Genomic DNA, 26930 nt, shown 5'->3' with positions numbered 1-26930 from the left:
GCCTTGAACTCACTTTGTAGCTCAGGCTGGTCTCGAACTCGCAACAATCCTCCTGCCTCAGCCTCCCGAGTGCTGGGATTACAGGCGTGTGCCACCACACCCGGCATCATCCCAGAACTCTTATTAAAGACTGCCCTCTGCTGAACTGAGGCCTTGCATCCTCTGGTCATGTCCTGGGTGTGTCTGGGGAGCTGGAGTTGCATTGGCCAGTGCCCGGCTCACTGCCTGAGGGGGCTGCTTCTTTCCCTTCAGGCCTTCCCACTGTCTATGGGGTTCCTTTTCCACGTGTGGCATGAGGTCTGGCAGAATTTTCCATGCTCCTCCTACCCACCCACATGCCAATGCCATATTTCCCTCTTGAGCACAGTGATGAAGGGGGCCCTGAAGGTGGGCTGAAGGCAGGCTGTGGCTAATGACACTGAGCGCCTTAGTATCTGCATTGGCTGTGTATCTTTTGGAAAGATTTCTGTTCAGGTCATTTGCTTATTTTTAAAAATTTGCATTTATTTATTTTTGTGATTCTAGGGGCAGAACCCAAGGCATACTAGGCAAGTACTATACCACTAAGCCACATCTCTATGCTTTATTTGCCCACTTTTAACCCTTTTTTTTTTTTTTTTTTGGTGCTGGAAGTGAAACCAAAGACCTTATAGATGCTAAGTGTGTTCTCTACTACTGAGCTATACTCCTAGCTCCATGCCCAGTTTCAAAATTATCAAATTATAAGAGTTCTTTTTATGTTCTAGATTTCAGTCCCTTGCCAGAGAAAAGATCTGGAAATGTACTCTTCCATTCTGCAGTTATGTTTTCATTTTGTCAGGGGTACAGTATTGTTTTTTGTAATTTTGGTGAAGTCTGATAAATCTGTTTCACTTGCTGCGTATACTCCTTGACACCATGTCTAAGGGTCTGCATAAACCCTCAGCTCATGAAGACTGACCCCTATCTTTTCTGCTAAGAGTTTTGTAATTTTAGCTTTTCCATTAAGGCCTTTGATGTGTTTTGAATTAATTGATGCATGGCATGAAATTGGTGCCAACTTCATTCTTTGGCACATGAGTATTTACTTTTCCTTCCCAGCGCCATTGTTGAGGAGACAGTATGCTATGCTGTGCTTTCTCTGTTGAATGGTCTTAACACTGTCACTGTTGGACTCTGGAGAGTAGGGAAAATGTCCCTCTTAACCTGCCATACACCTGGCACACATTTGACATTCAATATGGTCATTCTAGAAATACTTATTTGGGAAAATCATTGTCTTCAGTAAACATCTCCAAGAACAAGAGCAATGGAAAACTTGCTTTTGCATCCAGTCATGGAATAGTGTATCACCAAGGGGAGCCCTATTCCCTGCCATCCCTAGTAGAGCCCACAGGTGAGTGTATTCCTCACCCCAGTCTAGGGATTGCTGTTGTCTCTCCTTCCACATTTGTCACAAGATAGCCCATTTCTTCCTGCACAGTTCATTTTAAATATTGCTACTAAATAAATCTCAAACACAGCTCCAACAAAGTCAAAGGGGGCTGCTGGCCCTCAGGAGCTTTGCTGCCTGCAGGATTAGATACAGCTTGTCGCAGAGTTCTTGGGCAGTTCCAGCCCTGATCGTGCCTTCCTTACGTACCAGGTACAACATAGCTTGTCCAGCACACTTCTGGCACCTGAGCACCCTCACCCTGTATAGCCCTGTTAGTCTGGGGACTAGCAGCCTCTGCTGACCCATGCTCAGCTGGACTTGACTCTGAGGCCAAGGTGGAATGCGTGTTCTCTGATCCATAGTCCTGACACTCCACCCTGGACCATGAGGACCCCTGGCCTACACATGCGCACAGGTACCAGCTGAGCCCCTCCCAGTCCTTGAGATCTGGCTCCAGCCAGAGTCCATGGCTACCCCCTGTGCTCTGAGGCACCTGGCCGTGGACCTCAATGAGGAAAACACTAGCAATTCAACCTGTGCCTGGCCGTGGGGTTCAGTGTCTTCTATGCCTTTGTCTGCCCTGTTTTCTGAGGGTTCTGCCTGAGTGCTGTCCCCCAGGCATTCTTAAAAGGTTGGGCTCCTGCCCACATGCACCCAGCAGTGCATAAAAATAGAATAAAGCCCTATTCTTCGTTGAGTGAGCATTACCACATTAATTCATTTGAAAGTACATTTTAAACAAAAATAAGAATTGGTATTGCTTCTTTTAGAGCTTAGAATATTAGGTTCTGTACTTTGGTAAGCTTCTCTGTGCTCAGAGGGATCCTTCAGGGAGCCTCCCAACTTTGTTCTGGTAAATGTCATGAGCCAGGAGAGGAGATGAAAGCTCAGGATCCCTGAAGAATTGAGGTGACTACAGGGTCCTGTAAGCATAGAAATAGCCACCTACTGTGTCCTCTGGTTAGGGAACCTGTGAGCTACTGTGAGTGCCATGTTCTTGACATGTCACCCTTGTTAAAGGTCACTGTGACCCTGGCCAGGCCCCAGCACCATTCTGCCTCTCAGTACTTGCCTCCCCTATCTGTCCCCCTTCATCTCTGTTAGCTCCCTTCTATAACACATCCTTCCATCCATCCCCTAGAACCTTCCCTTCCACCCCCAACTCCCACAAACCAGCCTGCTCTCACCAATCAGCCAGGAGGACCTGTTCATCTGGCCAAGTCAGGTCAGCCCTGACACGCTGGTGTCCCCAGCGCCCAGAGAGCTTCCTTCAGGCCCTGGTGCAGGGTCCCCTGAAGCCCCATGTTTGCTCCACACTGGCCTTGGATCCTATCCTACTCCTTCTTGGAAGCCTTGAATACTCCTTAGATGTTTGTTAGCCAGAATTGTCACCCGACCCCCCAGGCTGAGTCTGCACTGAGGGGAGCAGAGGGTGACCATCCCCAGGATGTAGTCTTTATGAGGTGGAAACAGCTGTGCTGAGCACCCATGCCTCTGGGTGCCTGGCCTGTCAGGAAAGTTGAGGAGGTGATACCAGCAGGGCCTAGCTAGGGGGGACCAAATCCAGCCAGGATCAGCACCAGCCATGGAGGTTTGAACGCAAACAACGCGATTCCTGACTTTGGACAATCTCTAGATTGTCAGCTAAGGCCTCACTGGTCACTGTCTAGGCTGGGAAGGCTCAGAGCACAGCTGCAGCCCACTCAGCACTGGACCAGTGGGCATGGTTGCCATAGCCTGGGTGTGATGAGGACCCTTCAGCATGTGCCAGACCAAGGGATGACTGTTTCTGCCTTGGGCTTGAGGCCTCTAGTGATCAGAAAGCTCCATTGATCTATAAAGGGTACTCCAATGACTACGCCTCGATGGCGCTGTTGGCAGCATCTTCTACCTTTGCCATGTCCCTGCTGCCTTGTCCTTCTCTCATTCATCTGCCCTACATCCCACACACTGGCCAGCGAGAGCCACTAAGCCCCCCTCCCTCCACAGCTGGCACCTGCAGTGCCAGCATAGGGTGTGGCTACCATGTAGGGTGGACATGGAGTGAGTGTAGTCAACAGCAGGGACAGAGGAGCTGAGGAAGGGCTCGGCTGAGGGGAGTGCATATCTCAGCCTCCCAGGCTCCCATGTGCCTTGGTCTCTCCTGCCATCCAGGGCTTTGGCTGACTGTGCTACCACTCCACAGGCACCCCCACAATATGGGTCCACTCTCCCCGAGAGTCTTAGTGCATCCTGGGTGTGTCTGCTTCAGGGCTACAGTGATGGATGAGGTTTAGGTTGCTGAGAGACAGCCTTGCCCCAAACATGCCAGTGTGGGTGCCATCCTTGCCCTGCACTCTGTGTTCCCCAGTCTGCCAGCTCTGGTCTCCAGGTCACACAGAACTGGTGTGACAGGTACTGAGCACTCATTGCCTGACATCTGCCCTGGAGGCTCCTGCTTCCCTGTGCCTAGCCCTCTTCCATCTCCCACATCTATGAGGAACCAGCCCTGTGGTACCTGTCTCTGCTGTGAAATGTAGTAGATTATCTCATTATATAATTTGCAGGTGTTATGGTTTATGTCTGTGTGTCCCCCAAAAGCCTCCTGCGGCCCTGGGGCAGGCTATTAGAGTTTGAATATGGGTGTGAGAGCTGCACCCGCCCTGGGGTGGATAGTTTGCATATATAAGGGAGAGGAAGAAGCTGCTTGAGGACATTCCTCCCCCATTCCACGCTGGTTTGTGGTTGTTGCTTAGCTGTGTGCTGCCGTCCTGAGATGCAGCCTTTGCCATGTGCCATTCTGCCTTATAATTTGCCAAGTACGGACTGAAACTTCCACGAACTGTAAGCGAAATAAACCTTTCCTTCCTTCATTTTGGGCGTCAGGTATTTTGTCCCAGCAACGAGAAAAAAGTAACCAAAACAGCAGGATATAAAGTTGACATTTTAAAGTGGAGACTACTTACTTTTTTTGTTCTGTTTTGTTTTGTTTTTTTTTTTTTTGAGTCAGGATTTTACTATGTAGCCCAGGCTTATAATCTTGCCTCAGCCTCTCCAGGAGCTGGGATCACGTGTGAGTACCACCACATCTGGTTAAGAAGCTACTTACTTTTAAGGAAACAAGTTTCAATTAGCCGGGTGTGGTGGCACAGGCCTGTAATCCCAGTACTTGGGAGGCTGAGGCAGGAGGATCATTGTGAGTTCAAGGCCAGCCTAGGCTACAAAGTAAGCTCAACACCAGCCTGAACTACACAGGGAGACCCTGTCTCAAAAAAAAAAAAAAAAAAGCTTTGTAATTTAGAAGTGTTAGGATGAAGTGGTGGTGGCCAAGAGACATGAAGGGCCCTTTGACCCTTGTGCTGTCCCCAAGGTCAGTGTCCTTATGAGGGTACTGCCTGGGACTAACTGCTAACTGAAGTCTACACTTCATCAGGCTTACTAGGCCTCACCTGAGGTCCCTTCTCTCAGGTCCCATATGATGAATCCATTGTCTCCTTGGACTGTACTGTGACAGTTTCTCAGACTTGCTTAGTTCTTGATGACCTTAACAGTTTCAAGGAGACCTGGCCAGGTATTTTGCAGAATGTCTAAAGATGGGTCACACATATTTCCAGGAGGGGAATCCCACTGTCAAGGGCATGCTACTGTCAACATTGACCTTGACACCCTGACTACAGTTGGTCATCTGCATTTCCACTGTGCTCTGTGGAGGGAACTCCTATTCTAGGAGTGTCATGTGCCACCTCCTTGGAGGGTGGGTCCATATGTGTTATCTGCAGCTCCTGTGGGAGGTTCGTGTATATCTGTCTCTCCACTAACATTATTTTGTCTCACTGTCTGCCATTCAAGCTGTCCCATATCCTGGCTCGGGCTCTTGGGGCTCCTTGTGTCCTGAAACACACCCCTCCTCTGGGACTTGGGCCCCCACTTGCTGGCACAAGTGGCTGCTCTGTGTTTCCCACCTGACCCTGGAATCAGCTGCTTCTGTAAGGAGCCCCAGTCCCACTGTGGGTAAAACCAGGGCCTGGATGCAGGTGTGTGGGTACTGTGACAAGACCCTTCTGTCTGGAATTACCCATTTTACCAGATGTCATAATGGAACCTGATTTGGTATGAGGTTTACAGAGATGAGTGTCTATATCTGAGCACTTGAAAGGGGCAGCCTTATTTCTGTCACAGATAGGCTGCCATGAGTGCTAGGGGTAAAGGGGGCTCATTCTGCCTTTACCCCTACTGTGGTTGCGCTCTCGTTTTTCTTTCTTTCTTTTTTTTTTTTTTTCCCTATCTTTTTGGGACAGGGTCTCTCTGTGCAGTTCAATCTGGCCTTGAGCTCACATTATAGCCCAGGCTGGTCTTGAACTCACAACAATCCTCCTGCTTCAGCCTCCCAAGTAATGGTATTACAGGCATGCACCACCACTCCTGGCTATGTGGTTGCTCTCTGCTAAGAGTCTTTTTTTTTTTTTTTTTCTGGTACCAGGAATTGAACTCACCACCTTGCGCTTGCCAGGCAGGCGCTATGCCACTGAGCTAAATCCCCAGCCCTCTGCTAAGAGTCTAACCTTTGGCTAGGTTGTATCCCCCAGGACAGTCAGGCTTGCATGTGCCTGCTCCTTCCTCCTGCCTTGGTGGGGTTCCCTTGATGGGCTCACAGAGCATCCATTTCCCACCTGCCTCCTACTCCCAGCCTGTACCAAGCATCCCTGACCCACACGGCTGCTTTTCTTGGATGCTGAGGGAGGCTCAGGGCACTGACTGGGGTTGAAGTCCAGTGATCTGTTCTGCAGTGGAGTTGGTGGACACATATCCACTTGTGCACTCCTGACAGTTCCCCAGCAGGGCCTTTGGGTGTCACTGTGAGGTCTTTCTGACCTCATTCTGCGGGGGATATCTGGGGCATGGGTGCCTGGGTGGCTTCTGCCCTCTCCTGAGTGTTGTGCTGCTGTGAGCATGTGGACCTGGGTTCCCACCACACATTCCCCTCCTATTAGGCTTTCAGTTACTGGAGTGGCCATAGTTCCACAGTGCTCACCATCCCAGTCACCTTCCCTTGGCGCAAGGGCAGTGGCTGTGGTCTTTGCCATGTAAGTGTCCCAGCCCTTTTGATGGTCGTCAGACTCAAGGTATTAGCAGCACCCTTCCTGGTTGGGTTTACATTTTCCTGAGCTCTGCCATCCTCTGGTGGTGAAGAACACCTTTTGCCTCAAGGGACCATGACATGCTTGCGGTGTGTGGTATTTCTTCAGTCGCCTGCAGAGTTGCTTGTTTTAAATATAGCAATCGGCCCTACCCACTCCTCTCCCAAATGCTGTGCCTAGAGTGTCAGCCTCTGCTGCTGCCAGTTCCTCTGACTGCCCTGAGCTGCATCAGTTCCTTCTCTGTGTGGATTTGCTCTTAGGCCCATGTAACATGTTAATTGTGGTGATTTATTTTTAAACTAGATGTTTCAGTTAATCCTTTCTACATTTTCCTCGCTCGGTAGCCACCCATCTCCTGCAGTTCTCACCATTAGTGTGCTGTCCATGAGATGCTGCCACCTGCACACCAGGCCGTTCCCTCCTGCTGGTCCTGGGTCAGCCCTTAGCCTACATAGGCCTAGTTCTGATTTTGCTGGGTGCTTTTCCCGGGAGAGATGAGTGGGTATGGACCACAGCTGTTTCTTGTGTGACCCTGTCAGGGCTGATGTGTGCTGTCCTTATCCTGACCATCTCTCCCTCGTTGCCCTGGGTTATCAGCACAGACCCTCTGTTGGGGCAGGCTCAGGGATGAGCTCCTCTGCTGCATATCAGGGAAATATCAGACTCTTGGTGCGTCTATATCATGAGTTCCCTGGCCACTGTCCCACATGGAAGAAATAACACTCAATGGCCTGAAAGTCCTTGACCCTCTGTCACAGGGTCGCCACCACTTTCAAGTCTGTGAGGAAAGCTCTGAGGTGGCCCTTAGCTCAGTCACGAAGGCCAAGAGGCTGGGGCTACCACACGAGGTCCGTGCTTCTGGGGAGAGCACTATTCCCACCATGGCTATGGGAGAGTGGCAGACGTCAGAGCACCTGTGGGGACATCCCAGAGCACTTTCCTCCTGTGCAGAGGAAGGCAGGGCTGGTTTGAGTTTTCAGCAATGTGGGAAGCATTGTTCAGGTCTACAGCTGTGAGCCATGTCACCAGTGTGGCCACATTGGGTTCTGCTCCAGGGTTGGAGTAAGGAAAGTGAGGGAGAAGAGGAACCCATATCTTCCTCATACCTGCTTGATATTTATGTGTGTGATACTTGGATTCTCATTCCCACACAACTGCACCATGCAGGGGCCCAAGAGAATTATGATTCAAGGAGCTAGGAATGTTCTTGGGATAGCAGTGTCTTCAGGAAAGGCATGGGCTGGAGCTACCTGCAGCCCTGGCCCGTGTTCCTGTAGTGCTGAGCTGTGGGAGCAGGAAGAGGGGGTCACAGAGTATCTGTGGTGACCAGGATCAAGGGAAAGGACTACAGAAAGGTTTCAAGGAGCAGGGTGCACAGCCCCAACTGAGAGCCATAGAGCTCTCAGGTGCTTTTATTTACTTGTGTATGTGCGTCTGTGTACGCATGCTAATTGGGGATTGAACTCAGGGCCCTCGTACCAAGCAGGACATCCATCGATGCTCAGTGTTCAGCTCAGTCCTGGGAAGAAGCTGCCCAGGGCCATGTCCTCCTTTTCCTCCCATATGCTGCCCAACAGCAGTGTCTTCACTCAGGGTCAGCACTGGCTCCTCCACAGGCCTGTGCTACTCACAGCTGCTTGTACACAGAGGAGAGAACCCCTGTACACAGCACTCCCCAACCCCAAGCCCCCTTGCTTCTAGTAGATCAGAACCGGTGCTGGCAGGGCAGGTTGAGGCACCTGGAGTCTGTGAGCAAGAAGCGTGGACAGGCAGCAGTGGCAGGTTCTCCATTTTAGTGTGTGTGGACCTGCAGGCAGGTCCACCTGCAGCCTGTGTGCCCCCAGGGCAGTGAGGGAACACAGAGGTACTTGTGTCTAGGTCTTGAGAGAAAGCTCATGATGATGCCTTGGGCATGCATTGTCACCAAGAGGTCAGGAACTTCACGTGGCCTCTTTCTGGACCCTCTTTCCTACTAGCAGAGCTGAGGGCAGGTCTAGCAGGCCCTTCCATCCTCCCCAGCCCAGGTCCCTACTAAGCCTTTCCCTAGAGACTGATCCACCAGGCTGTGCTGGAGAGGCTGACCCATAGGGAATGGAAAGGCAGCTTCCCAGGGATGTGTCCATGCCAAGGGACATTCACACCTGCAGGGTGGTTCTTGCCGTGTAGAAATTTGGAAGCAGCCCAAAAGAATACCAGATGTCACAGGAGCACACTTGAGGTCACACATGCCCACATTCAGAGAGCCTTGTCAGGATGCTTTATGTTGCTTTCCAAGTGTTTTTTTGTAATTTTTTTTTTTTTTTTTTTTTGGTTTTGGTTTTTCTCCGGTACCTGGAACCGAACTCACGAGCTTGTGCTTGCCAGGCAGGCGCTTTGCCGCTGAGCTAAATCCCCAGCCCCCCCTTTTTTTTTGTAATTTAAAACCATTGCATGGGCCAGGGATATAGTTCAGTGGCACAGTGCGTGCCTGGCAAGGGTAAGGTCCGGAGTTGATTCTCGGTACCAAACAAGCATGGCAAAGTTGGAGGGTGTGGCCCGGGGGAAGGGTTGGAAGTGGAAGGAGGGGAACCAAGGCTCTTTGCAGCCAGGTTGCACTGATGCAGTATCCTGTCCCCCAGGCTGGAGTGGGTGGAGATCATCGAGCCACGCACCCGAGAGCGTATGTACGCCAACCTGGTCACAGGCGAGTGCGTATGGGATCCCCCGGCCGGCGTGCGCATCAAGCGCACCAGCGAGGACCAATGGTGGGAGCTCTTCGACCCCAACACATCACGCTTCTACTACTACAGTGCCGCCTCGCAGCGCACTGTGTGGCACCGCCCGCAGAACTGCGACATCATCCCGCTGGCCAAGCTCCAAACGCTGAAGCAGAATACTGAGTCCCCGCGCGCCTCTGCGGACAGCAGCCCCGGGCGCGGCAGCCGTGAAGGCAGCACTGGCTCCTCGCTGGAGCCTGAGCCTGACACCGCCGAGAGGGCGCAGGAGCTGCCTGTCCGAGCCGGTCGGCAGGTGGCGCTGGGAAGCGCCAGGGAGGAGAGCGGCAGGTGAGGGGCGGGGCCGGGCTGGGGAGAAGGGTGGGGAGAGTCTGGACCCGGGAGGATTGGAGCTGGAATTAACGGGAATCAGGGCAGGGAAAGTCAGGGACGAGGAGGTGGTGATGACAGGTGGAGACAGGCCTGAATGTAGGAAGTTGGCTGTCTGCAGCTCCTGTCCAGTAAATGTTCTGGCACTTCGCCTGTGTCCAGTAATAACGAAGGGTTTTTAGTCTCTGCCCGCATCTTCCCTTGCTGCTTGCTGACTTCTGGTGGGTGTAGGGACAATGTCACCCAGCTGGTGCATGCCCCCACTTCCTTCAGTGTTTTCTCAGTTCTGGCTCTCTGTTGACAATGTCATTAGCCACCTGGGTTCCTAAGGCCAGGAACTCATTGGATGAACAGCCTGTAAACGGGAGAAATCCTGGGCGGAAGGTAGGCCCCTCCAGTGTGGGTTTTAGGACTGACAGAATTGTCTCTTTTGTTGCATCCGCATGTGAGGAATGAGGAGGTGGCCTCAGATGCTCACAGACAGCGTGAGGGACAGAGGGGCTGCCTTGTCTTGGCAGAACCTGTCCTAGGCATCACCTGGGGGTCAGTGGGGACCCATGAGGTCGCTAGTGCTTCCTGTACCTGTAATGGACTGCTACTCTTGGATGCCCCAGAAGGGAGGTGTTACTTTTACTCTCATTGTACAAATGAAGAAACTGAGGCTCATGTGGAGGACTTTGTCCACACGGTCAGGCAGTTGAGGCATATGGGCCACAGTAGGAGCCAGTGGTCAGCTACCCCAGCTGCAGGGGGGCATCAAGGGTGTGTCACCAGTTGTGTCCTTGTTTCTGCTTACAGAAATGAGGCCGTGGTGTGCACCTAGCCTTGTGATTCACTGCTCCAGCCTGGCACCTTGAGACAACTTTCTGTAATGTTGATTGAGACCACCTTTGTTTCAGTGGCAGCATCAGTGGTCTCTGTGAGTGAGGGTGCCGTATCTGAGGATCTGGATAAAGACCCAGGGAGATGTATCAGGACAGTGATCCAGGTGGAAAATATGAAGGAGATGGGAATGGAGGCTGTGTGATGAAACTCTGCACCAGGCCTGGGACTCCAAAGTAGCTGTTCACACAGGTGCCTCCTAGGAGAGCCACTGCATATAGAGACAGCCAGTACTGGGTGGTGGAACCAGGGCAGGCTGGATTCTACTCAGAGAAGGCAGACATCCTGAGAGCTGTTGACACTGTGGGGTTCATCTTGTCCTTCTGAGGTAGTTGTGCAAGGGCTTAGGCAGTAATAGACAATGTGGGTGGCTTTCTAGGGTTGGAAGTGGCCATTCTGTGCAGTGCAGTGGGATTGGGCAGGCAGATTAGTCTCCATTTGGAGTGTAGATAGTTGACCATGTACTCCTGCACAGGCAGGAGTATGGATGCTGGACACGGCATGAAGGGTCCAAGCTGAGTGAGAAGTAATCTTTGGGGTTGTCTGTAGACACAGCATCAGTTGGTGGGAGGTGAGACAACTCCTCTCCTCAGAAGTGGAAAGAGGCCAGGATATGGAGAAGGGCCCTAGTCAGGTTACTGTGGTGGGTTTTGTCTCGGAGAGGGGTGTGGAGAGAGTATTGGAGGAGGTAGCAGGCAAGTGAGAAGAAGATGGACAAGTGTCCACTATGTACAGCTGTGGTCACAGCAGCAGAAGACTTGCTGCATGCCTGGGGTTGTTCTGAGGTTCCATGGGACCACTGAAGTATCCTAAGGCCCCAAGGCTCATGAAAGGGAAGAGAGGCAGATGGATTTGGAATTGCACAGATTATAATTTATGGGTGCTTACAGAGGGAGGCATGGTCCTGGGCATCAGCAAGACCAGTGCATACTGCTGTTTGGGTCAGAAGGAGGGGCATACGTACTGCTTGGAAGAAAAGTGACTGGGAGCCTGAATGTTGTTGGTTTATCTCAGGCTAATCTCAAGGATGTTGGGCCTATTCTTGGAGCCAAGGAAGCCCAGGTCCAGCTATAAAGCTCGACATGTTACTCTGGTGGGATTGTGTATTTATAATTTGCAGGGAAACTAGCCATGAAACTGACCAGGACTACTCTGGGATAGTTAGTCTTGGTGGTTACATGAGACACGTGACAGTCAGGTCAAGTTGGATCCATACACTGGTGCAGAGAGGCAAGCAACTATCACAGGGCCTGGAAAGACCTTCACAGAGTTTGTGGATATGGGTACTAGAGCAGATCAGAGCCTGACCTCTGACAAGGAGTTCCCCCAGCCAGAGCTTAGGGCTGGGTGTAGCTCAGTGCAGAGGTTCTGAGTTCAGTTCCCAGTAGCACCAGGTTGCCTCTTTCAACTTCCAGTCTTGGTGGTTTTGTCCAGTTTTGTTTTTTCTGCCCTTATTGGTGGCTCAGTTCGGTGTCCATACTGGGACATGGGCTACATTGCCTGCCTGCCTTTGCCATCCGCAAGTGTCCAGGGCTAAGGGGTTATACAGACCAGGGGTAGAGCAGTGCAGCAGTCACACCGTCTATCTGAGGTAGGACATTAGTCTCTATGTCAGGATGGCAATGCCTGACCTGCATTTTTGGAGCTCTGTGGAGGGCAAGAGACAGGCAGGAGACTTGGCCTCCAGTGGGGAAACCATTGTGGAGAAATAGGCTATCAGCAGCTCCCCACAGAGCAGGGCTCTGCCAGAGGCTGCTGCCTGAGGGATGTGGTGGCCCCAGACCAAGCCTGGACGAGTGCAGTTTCACATCTCAGGGCAGACTTGCGGTGGCCCCTGCTACACCACTCCCGACTCCCACACAGGTCCCATCCATCTAGGGCAGCAGATGATTAGCACCATAGTGAGCCCAAATTTCCATGACCATGGGCTGGGCATTGGCTGGGTAAGCCTGGCTATCATAGGGAGGCCAGGGCTGCAGAGTCACTGAGTCCATGCTGAGGTCCACTGTCCCCTCCCTGCCTGCATCTAGCCTTCTTGATGCTCCAGCTGGCTAGTCTCCCACCAAGTGGCAGGAAGTCTGAGAATCCCGTGCCCAGGATGGCCCCCTGGCGCGAGCAGAGTGTGTTGCCTATATACTCCTCAGGAAGGAATGTGGGTCCTTGTCCTGCAGGCCAGGTCCCCTCTTCGAGGCAGCAGATATGGTTGTGGTGGGCACCCTGGCCAGCCAGCCCTCCACTGTTATCCCTTGGTAGAATGTGTGCGGATCTTAAGTTCAGGGTGGAAAGCACACCCTCCTCTCCCAACAGGGACAGAATAGCCACCTCAGCAACTGTGCTTTCCCAGGTCAGGGCCTTTAGTGTGACACAGTGTGATTTTTTTTTTCTTTTTCATGTTAGAAGTATCTTTACTGGTTCCTATCTCATTTATGAAGATATAGATGAGCTGGGTGTGTCGACAAGTACCTGTGATCTCAGCTACTTGGGAGACTGAGGCAGGAGGATCACTTGGCCCAAAAGTTCAAGCCAGTTGGGCAACACAGCAAGACCCTGTCTTAAAAACAAGACATGACAAAAAATATAAATGTTCACAGACAAGATTCAAGTAGTAGAAAGACAAGGAGGCGTAAACTCTTCCCGGCCAGTGCTCCTCAGGCCCTGCATTGATGGTTTATCTCTGCGTGTAACCATTTGTGGACGGAAAACCAAAAGGTGGGCACTTGTCCACATGTGTTTGAAGCATGTGCTCTGATAGGTTTCCATGTATGTGTGCACCCACAAGCAGTACCACAATCAGAATAGCAATGTTTCCAGCACCCAAGGTCTCCTTGTCTTCCTTGTCCCTCTGCACTGCCTTGCCCCGTGTTCCCAAGGGACCATCCACCTGCCTGTCACAGAGATTAATTTCTTTTCTTTCTCTTGTTTTTGTTTTTGTTTTTTGAGACAGAATCTCGCTATGCAGTTCAGGCTGGCCTTGAACTCACTATTTAGCACAGTTTGACCATGAACTCATGATGATCCTCCTGCCTCAGCCTCCTGAGTGCTGAGGATTACAAGAATTACAAGAATGCGCAACTACACCCAGCTATGTTTTCTATTTATTTTTTTGTTTTGGGTTTTTGGGGTTTTTTTGAGACAAGGTCTCACTATGTAGTTTAGGTTGACCTTGAGCTCACCATGTAGCCCAGGCTGGCCTCAAACTTGCAGTGATCCTCCTGCTTCAGCCTTCTGAGTGCTGGGATTACACGCATGCACCACCATTCCCAGCAGTTTGTATTTTCTAGAATGTTTTTTTGTTTGTTTGTGGGGTTTTGTTTTTTGTTTTTTGTTTTTTTTTTTTGCAGTACCGGGGATCAAACTCAGGACCTTGCGCTTGCCGGGCAGGCACTTGTGCCGCTGAGCTGTATCCCTGGCAGTGTTTTCTAGAATGTTAAATGATATTGAATGTTGTGTACTCCTTTTGTGTGTCAACTTTTACTCCATATAATTGTTTTGCCATGATGCCATGTGCTAATCATGGCCACTGCTGAGTAGTATTCCACTATGCTCTTTGGATGGGCATTTGGCTTGTTTCCAGTTTGTCTATATTACAAATAAACTGGTATGAACATTCATGTATAAGGCTGTGTGTGGACACATACTTTTACCTCTGTAAGGTGAATGTGAGCACCCAGTGCCTAAATGTTCAAGATTATTACTTCCTCATGAGTTGATTCCTACATCATCACAAAACATTCATCCTTCTGTGCTCTGAAGTTTACTTAAACATAGGTCCCCCTTAGCTTTTTTTTTTTTTTTAAGTGAGGATTGAACTTGGCCTTGCACATGCTGATTTTTATTTTGAGGGCTGGATGCAAACTGATCCTTTTCAGTCTCCAGAATAGTTGGTGTGCATTATCGCACCTGGCCTGGGTCCTGCTTTTTTATTCAGTCTGACCATCTCTGCCTTTTTATTTAGGGATATAGTTAATGTGACTATTTATATCATTGAATCTCACTGTTTAGTTTGTATTTCTTCCATCTGTTCTTTGTTCCTTTTACCTCTTTGTCTTCTTCTGGGTTGATTGAGCATTGTTTAATTCCACTTTGTGTTCTGGTGGGTTCTTAGCTATGGCTTCTTGCTGTTTTCTTAGTGATTGTTTTAGGGTTTGTAACAGCAGTCATGTGTCCAGTGATACTGTGCCATTTCACATGTGGGGCAAGAGCTCACCATGGTGCTCTCCACCCAGTCTCTGTCCTATTGCTGCCATGGTTTTTATTTTTATGTGTTATAAATGTCCCAGTACATTGTCATGGTTTTGCTTTAAGCAGTTACTGTCTGCAGAGACTTAAGTAATAGCCAAGCTGTCTTATACTAACCCCAGTTCCCTGTCTGCAGTGCCCTTCTTGAGTAGATCTACATTTCCATCCACCACCATTGTCTTCTGATTAAAGGGCCTACTACTGTATATCTTTTTTTTTTTTTTTTTTTTTTTTGTTTTTTTCCGGTACCAGGAATCGAACTCATGACCTTGTGCTTGCCAGGCAGGCGCTGTGCCGCTGAGCTAAATCCCCAGCCCCTGAACTAAATCCCCAGCCCCTGTATTTCTTGAAATGTAAGTCTGCTGGAGATTACTTATTTCAGCTTTTTTATTTTTAAAAAAATGTCTGTTTCATCATCTTTTCTTTTTCTTTGTTTTCCTCCCAGTAATGAGGATTAAACCCAAAGCCTTTGGGTTTAACATGACCAACCTTTTATCTTTTGTTTTGACACAAGGACTCTCTTAGTCACTAAATTGCCCAGGCTGGGCTCCAACTTAAAATCCTTCTGCCTCAGCCTCCCAGAGTTCTAGGATAATTCCTAGAACCTACACCACCTAATTTCATCTTTATATTTGAAAGATATTTTTCCTGGATTTAGAATTCTAGGTGGATGAGTTTTTTCTTTTTTTTCTTTTTTGTCACTCCATTTTCTTCTGGATTGAATTATTTCTCACAAGAAATCTGTTGTCCTTTTCTTTATATTTTGACACATTATGTGTCTTTTTTTTTTTTTTTTTTTTACCGGGAATTGAACTCAGGACCTTGCACTTGCCAGGCAGGCGCTTATGCCACTGAGCTATATCCCCAACATAATGTGTCTTTTTACACTGTCTGATTTTGGACTTCTGGATCTATGGTTCTCATCTGGTCTTAGGCCATTTAACATTGTCCCTCAGCCTCCCTACACTGGAATCTTCTTTTTGTCTTTTATTTGTAGTCTTTGGTTGTGTTGTGTTGTGTTGTTTTATTTTGTTGCTTTATCCTCCATAGTTTCTCATTGCATATTTGGGTTCAGTGACCGTTTCTCCTTCAGTGCCCATGTTTGCATCGTCGGCTCCTTGGCTGTGCTTTTCACCTCAGTAATTATAAAGTTCCCTCTGGATTTGAGGCTCTTTTGCAGGTTTAATGACTCTACTTATCCAGTTCAGTGTTTCTCCTCACTCTGAGCATGTAGCGGACATCTCGAGTAATGGGTACCCTTTTCTGCTGACTTGCCCTCAGTCCGCTCTGGGCCAGCTTTTGCTGGCTCAGTGTAGGTGGGAAGCTGCCTGAGCACATTTACCACTCAAAGGGCATTTATAAAATTCTATTAGATTATTTCTTTATGCTTGTCTTTTAGGGTGTCATTACCCTGAAGGTAAATCACATCTGACTGATGGTTTGGAGGCACGCCTCAGGTGCAGTTAAGTGAAGTTTGAAACAAATTTCCTTTGTACTTGCATTTACATCAAGGCCAGAAAGATTCTGCTAGCACCATATTTTGACCTTGGAAGATGTATCTTTTGCTATGGTATGGATTTCCACAGTCCAAGAAATAGTGAAGGAGAGCCAGGGATATAGATCAGTGGCACAGCACCTGCCTGGCAAGCACAAGGTCCTGAGTTCAATTCCCGGTACTCAGAAACAACCAAAAAAAAAAAAGTGAAGGAGGTTGACATTGCTTATGGTTTGAAATGAATTTTGCAATGTTTTGCATGTAAGCACTGTTAACCATGTAATTTTAGGCTGAATTCATTAAGAAACATTATTAAGTCTGCAATAAAAATTAGCTTTTAAAGTCATTCAGTATTTAATAGTGATGATAGAGAGGTGTTTCTCATTCAGAAAATTTCATTCTTGGCCCTGAGCTAAAAATAAAATTTCAACACTGCGCAGCTGTTGAATTGTTGCATGGTAGTTCAGGATGTTCAGATCCTATTTCTGATGAAAAATTTACGGAACTAACAAGGGATATGTCCATGGGCGGTTTAAGTAGCTCATGGTAGATTCAAATATATTCCACAAAATTCCTAACAATGAGTAATAATAATAAATAATCATAGTCTTATATCTTCACAAGCTTTGTGAATTATCCAGCTCAGCCTTGTCTGACTTATATGCCCCCTCAGCATGATCAGCAGTGACATATCAGCAGAGTCCACTTCAGGTTGCTTCCAGCAGCACAAAATTAGTGCTCTCTTGGCTTATTTGAAACATTCTGCGTAGTCGTCCTCCTGGAGAGCTGGTAGAGGCCACTTGGAGCTCAGCACCAACACTGGGGTTGGGACTGAGCAGGTGAATAACATGACATTAGCAGGAGCCAAGGAAAATCACTGAGTTATATGACTGCTCTGTGGCTGTCACTGTCTGTAGCTCTCCAGGCAACTGTCTGTACCCAGCCACTCTCAGGCCAGTTTGTTGTCCCTGGACAGCAGTGTTGGCTGCCTCAGTCGGCACAGTGTAATCACTCACGGTCAGTGAAGAGCTTTCCTTGCTTGACTAAGTGAGCCACTTTAGAACTTACTTTATTCAAAGAACCGCGTCCATTTTTGCCAAGCAGTTGTGCTGATGAGATTCCACTTCATAGTTTCTATTTTCATTTAAACTTACTTAAAGTGTTATATAAGTTGGAACCACTGTGTGACCACATGGGTGGTGATGTCACTGCGCATTCTCAGCACAGTGCTGGAGTCGCTGAATGATGAACTCAGTGTTCCGCCATCCAACCCAGGATCACAACAACCCAAATCGCCTGTGCTTAGGAGCTTGACATTCAGGGTCCACGTGCCTTTACTTGACACTTTGTGAATACTCTCTGATCATTAAAACAAAACATTATGAGCACTGTGAGCTACTTACTGATTTGCAGTGATACACACCATCTGGCCCGTCTCCTGCTCCTTGGCTCTGTCTGCTGTGTGATCCAGTGACAGCCCCAGACAATACAGGAGCAAGTCAGTGTGACTGTACACCAAAAAATTTAAATCTTTTGTAATTCTCACATCATAAAGTAATATTCGTTCAATTTTTTTAAGTAGTTACCTTCTAAAGAGACTTAAATAATAGCCAAACTGTCTTTTGGTTTTTCTCCGGTACCGGGAACCGAACTCACGACCTTGCGCTTGCCAGGCAGGCGCTTTTTGCCGCTGAGCTAAATCCCCAGCCCCCTAGCCAAACTGTCTTATACTAACCCCTCTTGCTATCCTGTTAGTATATCCCGCATTCCCAACCCTCTTTTATTTTTGATACAGAGTCTTGCTAAGTTCCCCATGTTGGGCTGAAAGTCATGATCCGTCTACCTTAGTCTCCCAGAGTACTAGGATTACAGATGTGTGCCACCATGCCTGGCTCGAGTCTTTTTTATGTACTTCAGTAAATCTTCATAGTTTTATTCAATTGAGTCAACATATTCCTTGTTAACTTATGTCTATGACTTTCTTTTTAGATAAGATCTCACTAGGTAGCCGAGGCTGGCCTTGAACTTGCAGTCCTCCTGCATCAGTCTGCCTCCTCAGTGGTATGATTCTGGTCTCTGACAAGTTACTGTTAATTTAAAAAGCCCCTGATGTCCCAACTTATAACAGTGAAGGCTACTAGTCTCCCTTAATACTACTAGTAGCTTTTTGTTGTTGTTGTTTTGTTTTGTTTTTCTTCCGGTACCAGGAACCGAACTCACGACCTTGCGCATGCCAGGCAGGCACTTTGCCGCTAAACTAACTAGTAGCTTTTTATTTGATTCTTTTAGTTTTCACTGCAGTGGCTAGCACTTGCAAAACTGGCAGTAAGTGTCAGTATTCTTATCCTGACTATACTGGGTCTGCTTATAGCCTTTTATATGAGTATTATGAAGGCCTGAGGTTTTGTGTGAATATTTTTGACCAGGTTAATTTAAGTAAGTTCGGAGTACTTCTAGAATACTGAAAATTCTTTTTTAACAGTAAGTAGATATCAGTCTGATCACAGGCAGCAATCGCCTGCTCAGCCACCCACTTCTCAGATATCTGCTGAGGTTTGTTGTGTTCCAGCCCTGGCCCTCAGGCAGTTACTATCCCCATGAGGATCATTCTAAACATTTGTCTTCCTCAGGCCAACCTGTTGTGTCTGACTAGAGCTGTGATTCTCACTAACCCCATCACTGGGCTCCAGTGCTCTGAGTTCCTGAAATCTAGGACAGAGCTGGTGTCCCTGTCTGCCCCTTGGGCTCTAGATGGGCCAGTGTGGCAGGTGTAGGGCAGAAGAAATGTCTGCTTGATTGATGAAGGGGGCAGCTTTGTGGGCAGCAGCCCCAACGGTCAACCCCATCCACTCATGCTGTTCTCTGTTGTTTCAGCTCCTCTCCTCCAGGCATGCTCCTTGAGAAGGACTGTGAAGTTTATCGAGATTACAGTGTGGATGGCCAGCTGCTTCACTACAGGTAGAACTGCCGGCTTGGTGTACCTGGTGCCGGTTGGAGGGTGGGCTCCGGGGTGGGCCAGTGATGGGGTAACTGAAGAGGAATCTAGCTCAGCAGGAGACAGTGGGAGCACCAGAAGGAGCTGTGGAGGACACCAGTGCCTGGGGCCTGGCAAAAGCCACTGAGAAGTAAAAGAACTTCATCCTACCTACCTGAGACAGTCCTGGGGAAAGGTCCAGGTGCCCTCAGCATGTGGTCTGCCCTAGGCAGCGCTGTCAACAAAGATCACAGCAGTCACTAGGCCCAATTGAGAGATTAAATTAGTCCTACAAGTGAGAATATGCTTTGTCCACTGGGCCCAGCATCATTTAGAAAGCTAGAGAGTCCCAGAGACCACTCAGGACCCACTGGGGCCACTGCTTGCCTGGGCAGACTTCTTTCTTGTGACTGGTTTGTTGTGGGGAATGTGGGCTAGGTGTTATCTCTGTAGTGGCCTGTGATCCTCAGAATACATCGCCCAGGGACAGTGCTGGTGCTGGGAGGGGCTGGAAGACCTGAAGAGCTGTGGCCTCAGATAGCTGGATTTGTTTTTCCCTAAGTCTGCATTTGTCAAACACCAGGGGTTTAGAAGGAAATCTGCACCCACCCTGGCCCGTGACGTGTGTGTCTGTAGCCCCCTGGGCTTTGCTGCCTCCTCAGTGACACAGGTCTGGCACTGGCATGTGGTCCTGGTACACTGAATGCATTTACGGTGGAGGATCGTCCTTGCTGTGATGAGTCAGAGTTCAGCTCCAATCCCTCAGGCCTAGGGCTCCCCTAGGAGCTGCAGCTTCATAATGGATGTGCCGCCCAGCCTTTGTGCTGCCAAAGTCCTGCCATCCCTGAGAACCGTTATTGCCCCAAATCCAGATCCAGCACCCTCACTGTCATCATCGTTACCTGTGAAACATTCAGGGAAGCAGGAACCCTTGCAGCTATAGGGCTCAGCTAGGATGAAGAGGATCCTCTGCCTTTTGTTGTCATGGGAGTAGGTAACAGGTAGCAAACCCCGCCTCGGGCCTTTCTGATGCTCAGCTGCCCTCAGCCCCATGGAGCCATGCAAGCTGACAAGCATGGTCTCTACAGAGGTCCTCAAGCCACTTTTTCTGTGGTTATTGCTCCCACCGTACCTTTCATCCGTCTTGGCAGCTCACTACATAAGCCCCATGCTGACACATTGCCTCTTGGAGGGCTCACCCTCCTGCACACATGCCTGTCTCGATCATTTGCTGGCTAGATTTGCCCAGCGCTAGGAGGTAAATCAACAGACCCTACCATGCTAAGGGCTGGGTGCTCTGGGAAGACACATCAGAGACCCTGTGGGCCACTCAGAGGCAGAGGCAAACCCGCATGCCTGTCCTGGATGCCATTCTTGCAACCCCACGTGCACTCTGGCTGTAGCCGGCAGTGAACTGATGGGAGTTGCTCTGTGCCAGGCAGCTCAGTACCCGCCTTCCCCTTTTGCCATTGTTGCTCCCATCATTGAGGCCTTAAGATAGAGGGCCCAAGAAGCAGCGCCGGGGGAAAAGTGGCAGGGGGATTCTACGTGAGGGGTGCGAGCAGTGTTCAAGAGCAAGGGGCGTGGTTTGGTGGTCTTCTGTGTCCCAGATGACCTATATTTTGTCAGGGAGGGTGGAGCAGGTGGGAGGGGTGGTTAGACCCTGTCCTGAGATTCCATGACCCTTTCTGTTGAGGACTGGCACCCGCTGTGAGGCTCCTGAGCAGGCCTGGGACACACACAGAGGATAATGTGCTGAAAAGCAGGCCTGGGCATGCCCTGTGGACCTGCTGGGCAAGTGCTTGATGTTCATGTCCATCTTGCTGGGAAGAGATAACTTGCCATCCTGGGGGATGTAGCAGGAGGCCCACTGAAAAACCTGGGCCAGTGACAGCCTGAATGTGAGCTGTGGCAGAGTGGAGTACCAGCATCCAGCTGGGACTGCAGCTCAAGGGATGTGTCAGTCAGCCTTCCCATCACTGAGGCAAAATACACATACTCAGCACTCACACTGTAGAGGAGAGGTTCATTTGGCTCACGGCTGCCAGGTTTCAGTCCATGGCCAGCTCCTCCACGGTAGATACCATAGTAGAAAGGCTTGGTGAAGCAAAGCTGCACACTTCACTGCAGCTGGGAAGAAGAACTTAGGGAAAAGCACAGGAGGGAAGGGGCCGGGGACCAGGCCTAATTCCCAGGGTCACACCCCATGATCTACCCAGATTTATCCAGAATGTGCACTACCCATTTCCTAAGTCTCTCCCAAGTCGGTCAAGTGGATAACCTAGCTTAACTGCCACTGGGGCCTGATGCTTCCTCACTCTGGTTGTGCTCAGTAGCATAGACCCACATAATGTTACATGGGATGGCGAGAAATCAAAATCTCTGAGAAACAGATTGTAGAAGGAAACCAGAGCCAAATGAGTCCTGAGGCAGAGGGAAGGTATATCCAGCCTGGTATTCTCTACTGCTTGATTTTGGCCCTGAGAAACAGTGGCTGCAGGTGAGATGATGGGCACTGTGCTGCACTGTGTCTCCACGCTCATGTGGTATTGGTCCTGGTGATCAGTGGGGACCAGCTGGGTTTCTTGTGGAAAGGGACATCCGAGGGGCAGAGCTGCTAGAGCCGCCTAGGTGGGAACCTCTTGAGCAGAGAGAAAAAAAACGTGCGTCTGAGAAATGTGCAGGAGGTAAAGATGAAAGGTTGTGGCCACAGGGAGGGAATGGAGAAATGAAGCCTGCACCCATGTGCGGCAAGTGTCTACCCCATGTGCTACCCCAGGTAGCAGTGACAGAAGAAGGGTGTATCTAGGGCACAGCCCTGGGACCTCCAACCCACAGATGCCTTTGGATTGGAGTCAACTTGCTCACCAGGGGCTGGGGATTTAGCTCAGCGGCACAGCGCCTGCCTGGCAAGCGCGAGGTCGTGAGTTTGATTCCCAGTACCGGGAAAAAAAAAAACAAACAAAAAAATAAACTTGCTCACCAGAGAGCAGGAAGCCAATCTTGCAGGCGGTGCTTGAGGGCCTGTCCAGGCAGCAGGCTTGTATGCCAAGCGGAATCCTCACTGGGCAAGCACAGGGTAACCCAGAGGCCTGAGCAGGGTGGCAGGTGACCATGCAGAGTCACAGGCTGGCTGAGGGCAGGACAGTTGTGCCGTCTTTAGATGTGCAGTTACTTGTTCGTGTGAGTGCAGCTGTGTTTGGTGTCACATCAGGTCTAGGTGACTGTCAAGGAGCCACCATTGGGTGAGGTCTCTCCCTCATCCTTTCTTGGTGTCCATGCCCAGGCCAGCCACTTCCCCGAAACTGGCAGTAGGGAAGCATGTCCAGCTTTGGTTTTGTTTCTGGGTTTGGTTTTGCAAAATACTTTCAGTTCTTCTGAAGTAGGCTATAGACCACTGGGGATTTAGCTCAGCGGCACAGCACCTGCCTGGCAAGCGCCAGGTATTGAGTTTGATTCCCGGTACCGGAAAAAAACAAACATACAAACAAACAAATGAAGTAGGCTATAGAAGGAATACATGTCTGGGAACCCTAAGCAGCAGGAGCCCTGGTCTGCCCTGGCTTTTTATGGCAGTGGCTCCTCTGCCCTCTCTACCTTCATTGCTCAAACCATGTTATGCAGAGATGGAGATCTCCACCGTGGTGCATGCACCCTTTAGAGAGGATGTGAGAAGGGAGGAGCCACAGTCCACCTGCTACCAGGAAAATGGGAGGAGCTGGGCACAGGAGGAGGCTACAGGCCAACTGGGAAGGTTGGGCACATCCCAAGAGTAGTACACCAGGGGCCATGGAAACTGATGTGAGGCCAGGGACTGAGGAGGCACAGTGGTGGGGCTGAGGAGGCCCAGGTGGCTTGGAGCTGCCTGTCTGTATAGGGGGTGCTGGATGAAGTGGACCTTCAGGCCAGAAGATGTGCTGGACACTGTGGGGTGGTCCTCACTTGGATGCCACTTTATCTGTCTACATATCCAAGGGGGGCCCCACTGTGATATGGAGCCTGTGACTAGGTCCCTACAGAGGCCTGAGGCCTGCTCTGAGGCTCAAGAGTCTATTCAGGTTCCCAGCTTTGGACACATGTGCTGTCTTGCTCCATCAGCTGGCAGGAGCCGCCTGCTTGGAGGACAGCAGGCCCACAGTACCCATCTGCAGTTGATCTTGGATTTCCAGCCTCCAGCACTATGAGAAATACATTTCTCTTATTTTTAAGAAACATCATCCTCTTCCATGTCTGCCTTAACTGGAAAGAACTCCTGTTCCTGGAATGGAGCATTTTTCTCAACCCGCGGGCTTTTCTCATGCCCCTGCCTCTTCTGACATTTGTCCCCACCTTGTCAACCAGGAGCAGAAACCCCAGGATTGGAGGCTTCCCCTGAGCCTGTCCGATCCTCCCTTCTCACAAGCAGACCCAGCCTGCCTCACGTGCCCCCACGTAATGGGGGTTATAGCCTGGTCGAGAAGAGCCCAGCACTGGGCACACAGCCAAGCTGATCTCTCCAGCACTCTGACCAACCCTCACCCAAGACAGTGGAAAAGCTAAATAAAATTCACAGAATCATTCAGAAGCTGTCAGGGATGTGTCACACAGTGAGGCTGGAGATAGCTCAGCCTGTGTGTGCTGTCTCTCCTTAGTGGCAGGTCCTAGCATCTCAACAGCCACGCTTTCTTCTGGACTCCCAAGCCAGAGGGTAGCTATGAGTAGGCTCACCAGGACACTCTGTCCTCTGGACTTAGCTGATCTACCCTTATGACTGCCTACCCGAAACAAAACAAACCCAGATCTCAAATTACCTTTAGTTTTCATACATAAGGACCAGAATTTCAAGCCGGGTGCTTGGGAGGCTAAGGCAGGAGGATTGCCTCAAGTTTGAGGCTACTCTGCTACACAGTGAATTCAAGCCAGCTGAACTACGTAGTGAGACCCTGTCCAAAAAAAAAAAAAAATCAGTCTGAAACACTGAAATTGGTCAAAAATAGAAACAGACCCATAACCTAAACTTCAGTACTACCAGACACCAACTTTAATACATATGATCCATAAGTGCAAGACATTAAATGGCAAATAAGCCAGATGTGGTGATGCACACCTATAATCTTAGCACTTGGAAGGCTGAGGCAGGATGATCACTGTGAGTTTGAGGCCAGCCTTGCTTACATAGTGAGTTCAAGGCCAGCCTGAAATATATAGTGAGAAGCTGTCTCTAAAACAAAACAAAGTGAAACAAAAAAAATAAATGGCAATTGAACAGAATCACATAGATATTCTAGAAATGAAAAAAAAAAGTGATAAAAAACAACTCAGATGGTGCTAAGGTGAATGTGTTCCCCACCCCATAGATTCATATATTGAAATCCTAACCTCCGAGGGGTGGTATGAGGTCTTTGTGAGGTGATGAGGTCATGCAGGGAAATCAAGGGATTCATGGCAGTAACAGATGAGGTTACTGTCCCTGCAAAAAGAGACCGGAAAGAGTTTGGTCTTTGACCACATAAGGATGCAGCAGCCAGGCACTATCCATGACCCAGGAAGTGGCCCTCCTCAGACACTGAGTCTGTCAGTACCTTAAGTACCTTAACCTTGGACTTCCAGCCTCCAGTGCTGTGGAAAATAAATGTTTGTTGTTTCTAAGCCTCTTAGTCTATGTTATTTTGTGATAGCAGCTGGAGGGGTTTAAAATTAAATAAAGCCAAGTAGAAAATTAGTAAGTGGAAAGGCAGATCAGAAGAAAATATCTGTTCTAAAGTCAGGAATGGAAAATACACAACATAACTTGGAAACTGTGGCATGCATAGGAAATGTGCCTCTCCCTGGACTCTCCTGGGTCTGGTCCCAGTCATAGGAGGCAGAGTATGGTGAGTGCTGTGTCTGTGTACCTGCCTGGCTATGTCATCCAAGTGGTCCATGAGCAAGGGAGGCTCAGAAGAGGCCAAGTGTCCAGTGTGACCCCCCACTGGGTGAGGAATTTGGACAGTGTCATTCACAGGGGGCCTAGTGCCCATCTTAGTCAATAGCTGGAAAAAAGTTTGTTCTTTGTCCTGAAGAAAGTAGTGCCTGTGGAGGGGAAGGGCTAGGGGAAGACTACTAGGAGCCTCTGGTTGAAAAATGGGGCCCTGAGATGCTAGTGTGGTGTCACGCTGAGTTCACCTAACTGTGGCTCTTGATAGTCTCCTCCCCGCATCCCTGGGCAGGGTACCCTTCATGGGCACAGCAGCAGCTCTGCCTGGTGCTAGGGGTTGGGGGTTGGGTGAGGGTTAGGGGGAAGGGGGCAGGTGGTTCCAGGGAGGACATTAGGAACCACCAGACTAAGTAGTGGGGTTAGACTCACCTCTGCCAGTAACTGCCACCTGCTCCCCACACAGGACATCTTCCCTCCGGTGGAACTCAGGCACCAAGGAGCGCATGCTCATCAAGGTCCCTGACCGAGAGCCCAGCTTCCTTGCCCCTCAGGGCAATGGCTACCCACTGGAGGGCCAGCCTGGGGGCCGCTCCCGCAGACCCTCTGGCAGCCAGCACTCACCCAACCTGCAGACGTTCACCCCTGATGCAGATGGCACTGTCTTCTTCCCAGAGCGGCGGCCCTCACCTTTCCTGAGGAGAGCTGAGCTCCCTGGGAGCTGCTCCCCGCTGCTTGCACAGTCCCGGAAGGCCTCCAGCGACTCACAGCCTTCCTCCCCACGCTATGGCTATGAGCCCCCGCTCTATGAGGAGCCACCTGTTGAGTACCAGGCCCCCATCTATGATGAGCCTCCCATGGACATGCAGTTCGAGGTCAGTGGCCCCTACCAGGCTGGCTCCCCGCAGAGGTCACCAGGCCGAAAGCCCCGCCCATTCTTGCCTACCGCCAAACAGGCCCCTGCCTCACCCTGCCAGCAGCTGGTGCTCACCAAGCAGAGGTGCCCTGAGCGCTTCCTGAGCCTGGAGTACAGCCCCGCAGGCAAGGAGTATGTCCGCCAGCTAGTGTATGTGGAGCAGGCAGGCTCCAGCCCCAAGCTGCGCTCTGGGCCCAGGCACAAGTATGCACCCAACCCTGGTGGTGGCTCCTACTCCCTGCAGCCCAGCCCCTGCCTGCTGAGGGACCAGCGCCTGGGAGTCCTGTCTGGAGACTACAGCACGATGGAGGGGCCTGAACCACGACACAGCCAGCCACCCACACCACTGCCACAGGCCCAAGAGGATGCCATGTCCTGGTCCAGCCAACAGGACACCATGTCCTCCACGGGCTACTCCCCAGGCACACGCAAGAGGAAGAGCAGAAAGCCCTCTCTGTGCCAGGCCCCCAATACCTCCTCTGCCGACAGCCCAGGGGACCTGCTAGGTGAGCAGCAGCTGGCCGAGGAACGCTCTCCGTGTGGGCCCAGCCTTGCCCAGGTGAAGCGTGCAGAGGCCGAGGCAGATGCTGCACGGGGTGCAGCTGAACCCTTCCTAGCGCAGGCGCGGCTGGCTTGGGAAGCGCAGCAGGCCCACTTCCACATGAAGCAGAGGGGCAGCTGGGACTCCCAGCAGGATGGCTCAGGCTACGAGAGTGATGGTGCCGTACCACTGCCCATGCCTGGGCCTGTGGTGCGTGCCTTCAGCGAGGATGAGGCACTGGCCCAGCAGGAGAGCAAGCACTGGAAGCGGAACACCTTTGAGAAGCTGGGCTTCCCCCAGGTCCTGCTGGAGAAGAGTGTCTCTGTGCAGACTAACCTGGCCTCCCCGGAGCCTTACCTCCACCCCTCCCAGGTGA

At 50.3% G+C, this 26930-nt stretch overlaps 1 protein-coding gene across 3 annotated transcripts in view; it reads left to right on the top strand.

The window, feature by feature from the left end:
• The window catches only part of Arhgap39 (Rho GTPase activating protein 39), a 59544-nt gene that overhangs the window by 15921 nt on the left and 16693 nt on the right, over nt 1-26930 (top strand). For all 3 annotated transcript variants that reach the window (XM_005395921.2, XM_005395919.2, XM_005395920.2), the window contains 3 exons: nt 9150-9575; nt 19105-19188; nt 25564-26926. In XM_005395921.2, coding sequence (XP_005395978.1) covers nt 9150-9575; nt 19105-19188; nt 25564-26926 — 1873 coding nt within the window. The remainder of the gene's footprint in view (nt 1-9149; nt 9576-19104; nt 19189-25563; nt 26927-26930) is intronic.

The sequence above is a fragment of the Chinchilla lanigera genome, unplaced genomic scaffold (genome assembly GCF_000276665.1).
Source record: "Chinchilla lanigera isolate Chin_1 unplaced genomic scaffold, ChiLan1.0 scaffold00053, whole genome shotgun sequence".
In the NCBI taxonomy this organism is placed as follows: Eukaryota; Metazoa; Chordata; class Mammalia; order Rodentia; family Chinchillidae; genus Chinchilla; species Chinchilla lanigera.
This window is presented reverse-complemented; position numbering and strand designations above follow the sequence as displayed.